This window comes from Cibotium barometz, chromosome 27 (assembly GCF_041138505.1).
Source record: "Cibotium barometz isolate CiBa-2024 chromosome 27, ASM4113850v1, whole genome shotgun sequence".
Lineage (NCBI taxonomy): Eukaryota > Viridiplantae > Streptophyta > Polypodiopsida > Cyatheales > Cibotiaceae > Cibotium > Cibotium barometz.
Window position 1 is genome coordinate 45,386,502 of NC_141072.1, and position 11,521 is coordinate 45,398,022.

The following is an 11,521-nucleotide window of genomic DNA, read 5'->3' on the forward strand; positions in this document are numbered from 1 at the left end:
ATTTATTTAGCATTTATTGTCATTTATAAATATAAACTTTATTAAATAAATGACCAGCCAACTTGACCAGCCTCTAATTAGTATAAATAGGCTTGCATAGGACTTAGTTTCCCATTCAGTCTTCAATGTGCTTAAGAGCTTTCCTCCTCAGCCCTAGGAATACCCTTGCCTTCAGTCTCATCCAACCCTTGGAGTGCTTGAGTTTGCTTCAGCCAACCTTGGTTCTCCAACGCATGCAATTCAGCAGTCCCTACAGCCATAAGCGCATCAGATCAGCCCCAAATCAGCATAAGACACCTGCGTTTTCTGCATATGAACAGCCGCTTGCAGTTCAGTCCATTGCAGCCTGCGTTTACAGATCTTCAACCCCTACAGATCTGCGTTTCTGTCCAGTAGCAGCCCCTGCAACTTGCGTTTCAGTCCAGCCTCAGTCCTACGCCAGAAAACAGCTCTACAGCCCTGCATTTGCAGATTTCCAACAGTCCTTCCATGCGTTTTCAGTCCCACAGCAGTTTACATCAGTATTCAGCCTTCAGTACATCATCCATAAATGCTACAACCCTCTGGTGAAGGTAACACAGCATTCATAAGCATTTACAGCATTCTAACATAGCTTAGAACAGTCCTCCACCTCCTTTTCTCAGCCTCAGGTGTGCACTGTGCAGCCCTTCCTCATGCCCTTGGGAAGAGTGCATAGGCTCGAGATCAGTTCATCGAGGTGTTTCTACAGCCGTGTACAGTTCAGCCAGGCTTCCCATCCTCCGAGATCTTGCGTTTGGCTTATCTACATTCCACAATCATTCTCTCTAAAGAAATAAAGCAAATACTATCTCGTTATCGGGATAGGGGGCCCTTCAGTGGGTAATTCGGGACCCAATCTGGTGTACAGTTCTCATATCTCTTTAAAGTTTGAAGTATTAAAGTGGATTTCTAAACTCACGAAACTCAGGATACAGAAGACGGTGTGAGCATTTGTGTGATAGGATCTTCCAATACAAAGACTTCCGCTGCATATCACAGAGGAGGTTGGAGGACTCTCCGCTACGGATACTCGGGAGTGGATTCTAGACAATGGTACTTCACTCCTTCCCGTTCGGCTTTACAGGATCTCTGCAAGTATTCTGGTCACATTCTTACACGGGATACATCCACTATCCCAGTTCACAGTGAGGACAGGTTGAAGATAGTTCTCGATGGTAGAGGGGGGAAGCATTCCTCCCATGTGTTGTATGTTCCATCACTTCGTTTTCATCTGTCGTCAATGCATCAGGTTTGCAAGACTAGCATACGGGTGGAGTTTGATAAGCATTTTGTTGCTCTCCGGGACAAAGCAACAAGCCAGGTTGTTTGGGAAGGTGGAGTGGAGAATGGAGTTTAGAAACTTTCAAAACTCTCTCTCCCAAGTCCTCTGTTTTGTGATGAGTGGCAGTCTGGTAATGGCCACTTAAGTGTGTGGATACACTGCAGGTGCAGGCTTTCCGGGACCAGATGGTGGATGGCTTGCCAGTTGATGGTAGCAATTGGCAGGATCTTTCCAGTACAAATGTTGGTAGTTCTTGTATTCATCAATCAGAGGAAACTTTACAGGTATCCTATGCTCTGATGTCTCGTAGTATTCAGGACAATGAAACTCTTGTAGATGAGGAAGTTCTTTCCACGAGGACCTATTGGAAGGCCAAGCGGGTGACAATTGATTACTTGCAAAAGGAGGTGGATGTTGCACATTCTCCAGGCTTTGTGGTTCCGGATTCAAGGGGGTGGTTTACAGATTTTCGAAGGTCTTGAGTGGTCTTCAACAGGTTTCCACGGCTTGGCATCCCCCCGTAATAGGTGTTGATCCTTGTGAGCAGTATGATGCCTCCTTGACTCAGAAGCAAAATGGTTCGTTGATTTGGTTGATGCATACCAGATTGGACGGGAGCTTCCTGATGAGGCTGTTGAGCTCATGTTTGCAGAGGACTCTTTGGGAGGCAAGATTGCATATCTTGTGGTTTCTGTAGCATGCTAAGGATCTTGGACTCTTTTACACGAGGAGGATTGATGGATGGAGTCAAACTCCACGGATGGAGTGACTCAAATTGGGGAGGAGAGCCAAACACGAGGACCTTGACATCAGGCTACAGTTTTTCCCTTGGCTCAGGAGCAGTTCTATGGAGCAATAAGAGGCAACCATCTATTGCCTTGTCATCGACAGAGGCAGAGTACCGGGCTGCTTGTGATACTGCTTACAAGGTGGTGAGGTTGCAGAGGTTACTTGGCACGATTGGGTTACCACAGGTGGAACCCATGGTCATCCAGAGGCATTTTGTTCATGAAAAGATCATTGCTGATGACATCTTGCTAGAGTTTTGTTCGACGGAGGACAGTGCGGTGAACCTCTTCACGAAGTCTCTATCTCAAGCTTTGCTCCGGCAACACTCCAGCTCCCTGGGGTTGGTTCAACATCCAGGAGCTGAGAGGGGGTGTTAGCAGTCTATATATTTACACCAAGGCCTTTGTTGTGGGTGTACCTGCCCGAATTAGGTGTTTTCTCAATTTTTCCCCACTCTCCATATTTTTTCCCTATTTTTACTAGGTGTGGGAGGATGTTATGTGCTCCTAGCTGATCCAGACATTGGCCAACTGCTGGTCTAGGTGTCCTGGATGCTGGCCGACAACTCCTGCTGTATTAGGTATTCAGGATTTTCTTGTGTATGTAGAGCAGAGTTACACGCCTCTCTCTCTCCTTCTCCATTGCTGTCTTCATCTCCGCTGCATATTCTGACAGAAACTTCCCGGCACATAACTGCCAATGAGGAGATGATGCCATGTAAGCTTCCAGGAGTTTAGTTCATGTTTTCTTGGGCTTTGGAGACTTATACAAGCACAAATACCATCTGATTCGGTAAGGAGACATAACCTACTTTTCAATTCAATGTAGAAATGTAGACAGAAATATTTCTCATGCATCCTACAACCCATTGAATCATAACACGAAAGACCCATAACTCAAGACCACCAAACCATGAAGGATTATCCCACATATAGACTTCACTGACTAAAAACCCTCTTTTCATTTGCAAACCACAAAAGCATTTACATTGCCTTCCATTAAAGCATAATTTTGGCCTCATCATGCACCACTCCAAAATGCAAGAAAAAAAGGTGACAAGCTGTCCACGTTGAAATTGTGAATCCTTGGGCAGCTTGGTATGCTTAGGTTGGTGGGCACATGCATGTCAAATAAATTATGCATGGGTGAAAATAATGTTCTGCATAACCTTCAGAGTCTCATCATATCAACAAAAATCAACCTTGGACAGGAAGATTGGAGGGGTCAGTAGAATCTGAATTTGAAGGGTTGGTCGGGTTTTCAGATGCTGGATTGCTTGGCTGCTCATTACTCAGATGGGAAATGCACTGGTCAAGAACCCTTTGCATCCACTCATACCGGCATTTCTCTATGGCCTCTGCAGCTGTGAACTGAAAATACACGTGTAACAGCACCATAATCAATAACAAACCACAAGCTTTCACGATACTCACAACACATACAATTGCATGAATGCCTATTATCAAGGGATGCAATATAAACAGACCAAACATGCAAGTTTGACTCTTCCAAATGCACTACAAAGGTGATGCATAAGAGTAGAAAGCATGCTTACCCAATGCCGTTGCCGAGCACGCTGTTCAGGCCAGGAATCAAACTCTTCTGTGACGATAAGAGCAAACATATATGCACGACATAGTCCTTCAGGGCTGCTGTCTCCTTGCTGTCGCTTACTTTTAAAATCCCAGGACCCTAAACATCCCTGCATAATAATACCAAGAAAATTAACACTTTTTGAACTTCCCAGAACAAAGAAAATCCACACCCCTTCCACTTCAAAAACTGATAGATACTTGCAGTAACCTGCCCCTATGCAATCAAGCAACATGTATCAGCAAAAAGGGATGTCACATACATCACATCACATTCATGTAGACCCTTCTAGCTACGGACAATAAAAAAAACATGCCCTAAATTTATACAACAAAGAGGAGAGGCAGCTGCATAGTCATATTAGGATAGGTGTCACCAGGAAGTACTACACACTGACCATGAAAATAGAAAAAGTGATTCTTCCTATTGGATTTAGTCTTGATAGATGGACTAGCTGTTAATTTCTGGTCCGACCCGTGCCGAAAGCACGAATAAACTTCAAGAAAAAGGAAGAGATTATCTGAAATCGACTCCCCTGCAAATGCACAATCAGCTGTATTTTTCCCTTTTCATTGGCTAGGGGCAAGATCCTCCTTTTTCCCTTTTCCATGGCTAAGGACTAGATCCCCAGCAGATGGCACAGGCTCTTTATCATACGAAACAAAGGACCAAAGTTACAAGTCCTCCATCTGCTCCATCCAGCTCTTCACAAAAATTCCGTTCAGCCCATCCTTTAAGGCGGTTGATTATCTAAGACTCACCTTGCTCTTGTGAGCAGGTTGCAAGAACTGTGGCTGAAGTCAGTTAGCACAAATACAACCAAAACCACATGCACAACCAAAACCCTACCCTCCAGTTACATTAGAGCCAATCCCAGTCCGTGCATGGGTTCACCACCATTGTTTCAAGATGAGCAAGAGAAGAGTGCAACACCGCATGCACGCAAACCGATTGGGCTCAGTAGGCACAGAGAAAAAGATGTGATTCTTCTTCCACCTCCCCCTTATTTTGCATCTTCCTTGCTGACGTGGTGTTTCCCTGTTTCAACCCCCTCAATATTGCCATTTCAGTTTCTGTTTCCCTGTTTCCCATAACTATAAAATGCCACCACACTGCTGTCTAAATGAACAAACATGATTATTTTTCCAATCCAAAGGACATGATCCTTGAACATCTCCCGGTGGTTATCACCCAATGAAAGAATTGCTACTTGTCTAACCTTCAGTTCACCTCGGACACCTGCTTCCTCAAAAGCTTCCCGGCATGCAGCTTCCTCGGCTGTTTCATCAGTCTCCCAACCTCCCTGAGACAAGCAATCACATACACGTGATGCACCAAAATAAACAGAAATTGCAAGGAAAATATACTGTACAATCGACAATATCAGCCACATATTTCTTCTCTCTTCAACTGCACATTGGGCTTCCCCACATAGCTCCCATTTTTCTTTTTATTTGCATGTCACTGTACAAATTTCAGTTACACTAAACATGTGTTACACAGTCTCACAGACCCTCTCTTGGCTCAATAAATCCTTTGTTCTATGAGGCGTTAATAAATTCTCTCTCTCTCTCTCTCTCTCTCTCTCTCTCTCTCTCTCTCTCTCACACACACACACACACACACTCAGAGTCGAGAACCAACCTTGGGGAAGAGAAGACCTGGCCCGCCCTGGGTTGTGACCATAAGCACTTCAATCATTTGGCAAATATCACTCTTGTTGGAACAGTCAGATCTATATCTAAAAGGTACACATCTGCTTGACATTCGCACAAGAAAAAACTCTGATCATACACCGATAAATTGCAATTCTTGATGTTGATAAAATGCAGGCGTCTGCCAATGAGGTGATAGCCCACCAAGCGATGAAGATGTTTGCCTAGGACCAGGAGGTTCTGGGAACCCCACAAGGTACTTCCTTGGCGGCATCACCTACGGGGCAGATAAAAAGCACCTACAGTGGGCGGTTACAGGCAGTGAAAAACAGTACCTTGGGGAGGATCTTGGGCCTAAGGCTAGTTGGAAAAAAATGCAGGCATTCATCCAGACAAAAAACACTTGACAGCAGCCAGCCAGAGAATTCTCACCGGTTGTCACAAATGACGGAACTACATGCATGAGCATGCACACGAGCACGAGCTCAGGCTTGCTCAATACTATGCCAAAAGAGCACATGGGAGGATAATGAAATTAAGCATGGGGAGAGGGGAGAGGGGACATAGTTCTTACCCTGCAACCAGGCGGTATCCATGCTCGTAGCGTTGCTGGTGACGTCCAGTTCTAGCTACCAATGGGGATAGAACGCCATTGCTGGAACTAACCCTAGGCAGATCGCAGCATGTGGCGCTGTTCTCTTCCATGATGCAAAACAAACAAACAAACAATACACTGCTTTGGCAGAAACCTCCCCCCCGTTATATACTGCATCCAATGGTAAGGAATATTTGCCAATACACGGTCGGAGCAGCTCACCCCGACCTTTTCGCGGAAAAAAATTGCCTCTTTTTTCTGTGAAGCCCGAGTCGGAATCCCCGCCAAACCCTAGTCGGTCTAGGATCCTGTCTCTTATGAAACCCTAAAAGGGCAAACTCTGCTAAAATTCTGCCTCTTATAAAACTCTGAAAGGATAATCTCAGCTAAACCCGTCTCTGACGGAACCTAATTATGGAGATTACCCAGACGTCAATGAAACATAAATCAAAACGCAGACTTGAGATGGATTCGATCTGATTGCGCTATGTTCCCGATGTCGCCATAGCTGGAGCTTGGGTGACTGTGCCCCTCTTCCGGAGGCTAGAAACTGGCGAAAGGCCAAAAACCCTCAGCGTCAGAAGCGAAGAGGATAACCGCTATGGCGATGGCGACCTAATCAGAAGATATGTTCAGAACGGTGCAGAAAGGCCAAGATGATGATCCTGTCTCTTATGAAACCCTAAAAGGGCAAACTCTGCTAAAATTCTGCCTCTTATAAAACTCTGAAAGGATAATCTCAGCTAAACCCGTCTCTGATGGAACCCTAATTATGGAGATTACCCAGACGTCAATGAAACATAAATCCAAACGCAGACTTGAGATGGATTCGATCTGATTGCGCTATGTTCCCGATGTCGCCATAGCTGGAACTTGGGTGACTGTGCCCCTCTTTCGGAGGCTAGAAACTGGCGAAAGGCCAAAAACCCTCAGCGTCAGAAGCGAAGACGATAACGGCTATGGCGATGGCGAGCCTAATCAAAAGATGTGTTCAGAACGGTGCAGAAAGGCCAAGACGATGATGCGATGGCGAGATCATCAGATGGAAGGCTGCACCCCTAATCCACCAATGCGAGACTTGACATCAAATGCTGTCCTTTGTATACCCCACATTATTCTAATATGTTGGCATATGTCCTTTGTATACCCCACATTATTCTAATGTGTTGGCAATAATGCACATTCTATTGGTGCTTGGTTGGCCCTATACCTAAGGCCTAGGCAACACATTTTCCAACAAAAATTACTCCCACCAGTTGGCCAAAAAGCTTGAAAGTTTATAGAGAGAGAGAGAACTCCATGTGGGATTAATCTAACAAGCCGTGCTTGGAACCTGGTTCTTTCATCCACACCAACTCTCCTACATGTGACTCCTCATCAACTCAACTCTCCTACATGTGAGTCCTCGGTTTTTCTCATCAGCTCAACAGTACATGTGAGTCCTCGATTTGGAAATCAAATTAAACTATAACTTATCAAGTTTGAAATATGTCCCCTTGCACTGAATAGCCTGGTGTTTATGCAATATAACTCGAGAATATTGGATGTCTGGTATTTCATCTGCTTTGACTGGCGACCACAAAGGCTATATGAAAATATTGGTCCGAACAATTGGCCTTTCCTACCCAAAACAAGAATTCCAATTTTTAGAGTTGTTGATTATGCCTAGGCTAAACATCTCTAATGAATAATGAATAACCATCGAGGTCTTGTTAATGGCTAAAATGCTCGTATCAAATTTGATTTTATAGTCACATTGACATATCAATCCTGCTCGGAAAATATCTAGCCTTCAAAGTGGGATTCCAATTGTATGGATTGCTTATCATTGAGAGTAGAAGTCCTAATCGTTTAAATGTTTAACAATAGGGTACCAAGCCTTAATTACCAAGCTGTCTATCCCTAAACATCCCTTGATTACAGTTTGAAAACTAAATTATGAGGCAAAATCAAAGCCAGATTTTCAAATTAGCACAATCAAAATATGGATTTGAGTCATTTCAAATTAGCACAATCAAAATATGGATTTGAGTCATTTTTGGCCTTGCATGCCCCATCTTTAAAGTAGAATCAGTACACTGGCCACACGTCATTTTGGCATCTATCCTTCCCAAATGGACCACATTGGAAAGTGAAGCTTTGGATAAAACATTTTGGGATTTGGTGATCTAGAAGACTCCAAGAAAGTCTTGTGATTTATAAGTGCCTTTATTGCCCAAGCTACTTATTTGAAAGATAGAAATTATATCTACAAGAAAGTCTTGTGATGTATAAGTGTCTTTATTGCCCATGCTACTTATTTGAAATCTAGAAATTATAAATGTTCTTTTTATTCAGGTAACTACTCAATAAATGTTCTTTTTATTCAGGCAAATGCTCAATAAATTAATCAGTGCTCACAAGCGGGCACTAATTAATTAATGTGCTTTAGGGTTCTTCACCGTATCGCTCTCTCTTCGTATCACAAAAAACATGTCGTCTCTCTCTCATCACTGTTATCACCATATCATCAGAGGCGGAAGCGTCTTCTCTCTCTTTGTTCGCCATTTGCTCAACATGGATATTTCTCTCTCTCTCTCTCTCTCTCTCTCTCTCTCTCTCTCTCTCTCTCTCTCTCTCTCTCTCTCTCTCTCTCTCTCTCTCTCTCTCTCTCTCTCTCTCTCTCTCTCTCTCTCTCTCTCGCTCTCAAGGGGCTTTTGCCCGACGAAAAAAGGCGATGCAAGCTCCTTTTTAAACTTGCCCGCAGAAGCTTTGAGAGCCATTTGTTCAACATGGATATTTCTCTCTCTCTCTCTCTCTCTCTCTCTCTCTCTCTCTCTCTCTCTCTCTCTCTCTCTCTCTCTCTCTCTTTGGCTCTCAAGGGGCTTTTGCCCGACTAAAAAAGGTGATGCAAGCTCCTTTTTAAACTTGCCCGCAGAAGCTTCGAGAGCCTTGCATGTCAGTGAGCCAAAAAATAAAAATAGCCTTCAGATCTCACACAATAAAAGGTTGGGACCCATTGCACGTGTCAGCATATAGATGCCTTTCCCCAACTTTTGGAGCCATTTAATTAAGCTAAGGTTAAGTTAGTCCTCAACTAATTAATTAATGTGAAAGAAAATATTCAAAACAAGATTCAAGGTATTTCAACTTCTCCTTTTGATCACCTACAATATAGGGCTTAAACTTCAAGAAATAGGCTCCTTGTTTAGGAATGTAATTCTTGGACTGGCTTGTCCTCTGGCTTCGCCTACATAATGTATGTAAGAAAGGAAAATGAGAGGCATATTTGTGATTGTTCCTCATAGCATAATGTTTGTAAAGGAAGAAAAATGAGAGGCATCAACATCTAAATGCTGTTAATTTCCACCATAAGAATGTTGAACATGAAATGTTCATTGTATATGATTTGCATGACAATACATTAAGTTTTCTTAACTCAAAGACAAAAATTCTCTTCATGTGTAATTAGCCTAGTTATAGTATTGAGTATAGCAATTAAATATCTTTCATGAAATGATTCAATCATTGATAACATTTTCCTTGCTCTTTCTTGCATACCATGTAAATGAATTGGGGATACTAATGATTATTATACTTTTTACCCATTTCTTACCCTGTGTATTTGCCTAAGAGTTGCATTAAGTGCAATAACTTCGAAAGCATCTTCATAGCACTTGTAAAGTATTTCATTTTTAGTGGCATCAGTTTTCCTTGTAAGCACATAAGTTACTTTTTCTAGCATGTCAAAGCATCAATACAATCGAAGAAAATTTTATCATGTTTCAAACCTTAAACAAGAATATGTGTTTTTTACAGCCTCATTGATTATGCCTAGACTCTAGATAAATTCTTGAGTGATATTGGTGGCAAGTCATCCATGGCAAGAGATGCTTATTATTACATCAACTTGATCTATTAAGTACATGTATTTATTAAAACACTAAGTATAGCTAAGATCATAAAAACAACAAATCACATTCATTAAAAGGATGGCTTAAGTATTCTTGTTGAAATCTTTATCAAATGTACATTTACTATTACATAGCATGAATACATGAAATAAAGACATGAACCAAGAGTAGATGGAGTAGGCTTGACAAAGAAAGCATTGATATCTTTGACTTAAATCCTTTATTAATAAACTTGAACAGATTCTAACATAAATCATAAATGCTACTTTGTAACCTTTAACGATTTATTTTAGAATAAATGTTTAGTCTTTATTAATAAACTTGAAATAGATTCTAACAAAAATTATTAAATGATACTTTGTAACTTTTATATTTTAGCAAGTCCATCTAAGAGCAAATGGAGTAGGCTTAACAAACAAAAGCATCGATCTCTTGACCTTGAATCCTTTATTAATAAACTCAAAATAGATTCTAACGTAAAACCTTAAATGCTATTCTGTAGCCTTTGTCCAAAAGGAAACTAATTGGTTTTAAACGTTAATTGGAGAGAAAAAGATCACATCTTCACTCACACACACACACACTCCTTAGCCAACTTGTTAGAGAGAAAAAGAAATCACGTCTTCACTCACACACACACACACACACACACACACACACACTCCTTGGCCAACTTGTTATTATGGTGCTAATTGGTTGAAAAGGGGAAGGGTTGGGGGGGGGGCACAGGGGCTTGTTGAAAGGGGTGATGGAGGAGGCAATGGATTGGAAATGTCTCGAATAGGGTAAATTTTGAGGGGAATTTTAAGGAATCATACATAGTTTGTGGGGTAATTTTAAAGACATTAAAAATAGAACAAATAAGTTTGAAAGCTAACACCACGTAATGATTTATGTAAACAAGAGATAACATTCACATGGAAGGAGCCACAAACAAGGTTGAGAATTACAAGTTTAGATTGCTAGCAGTTGTTGGAAGGACATATGTACCAAATGTAAAATCATGGTAAGCATTTCTTGAGCTTTCACTTTTTTTCATGGTTTTTTGGAGTATGTTAGTTGCAAGCTGGTTGAAAATGGGCATGACAAAGAAGTATATTATGATATATCTAGTTAATTTGTTAGACTTTTCTTTGCTCATTTTAATGTTATGTGAGACTTTTTCTTTGCTCATTTTATTATGATATATCTAGTCGCTTTTTGAGACTTTTTCTTTGCTCATTTTATTATGATATATCTAGTCGCTTTTTGAGACTTTTCTTTGCTCATTTTATTATGAAATATCTAGTCGCTTTTTTGATACTTTTCTTTGCTCATTTTATTGTGATTTTATTCTAATCAAATATGAAGCTAGCTAGTCTTGTGTTTTGGTCCCCCTTAGATCTACATTTTTATATCGAGCCAGTGTCCTTGCCAATGCGTCATTTATGTGCATTACGTGCAATGCCCACTATTTCTTCCTCCTCTAAGTCAACCATTACCACTTCCACCCCTTGCCAATGTGTCATTTATATGCATTACGTGCAATGCCCACTATTTCTTCCTCCTCTAAGTCAACCATTATGACTTCCACCCCTACCTCTGATCTAAATCATTGCTCTATCAACAATTCCAATCGCTAGGAATAATCCACAAAAAGAAATTCCACGTGTACCTCAAGGGAGATTTTTCATGTTTGTTTGTAGCTGGAAAG

At 41.5% G+C, this 11,521-nt stretch overlaps 1 protein-coding gene across 1 annotated transcript; it reads right to left on the reverse strand.

Annotated features, from left to right (window-relative positions):
• Positions 1-3,034: 3,034 nt before the first annotated feature.
• On the reverse strand, positions 3,035-7,008 carry LOC147623439 (nudix hydrolase 16, mitochondrial-like). Its single transcript, XM_086821587.1, has 5 exons — positions 5,915-7,008; positions 5,330-5,441; positions 4,905-4,988; positions 3,648-3,794; positions 3,035-3,462 (listed from the first exon to the last, which is right to left on the reverse strand). Exons 1-5 carry the CDS (start codon positions 6,043-6,045, stop codon positions 3,289-3,291), a joined length of 648 nt encoding a protein of 215 aa, XP_086677713.1. The 5' UTR covers positions 6,046-7,008; the 3' UTR covers positions 3,035-3,288.
• Between the last annotated feature and the right edge of the window lie 4,513 nt (positions 7,009-11,521).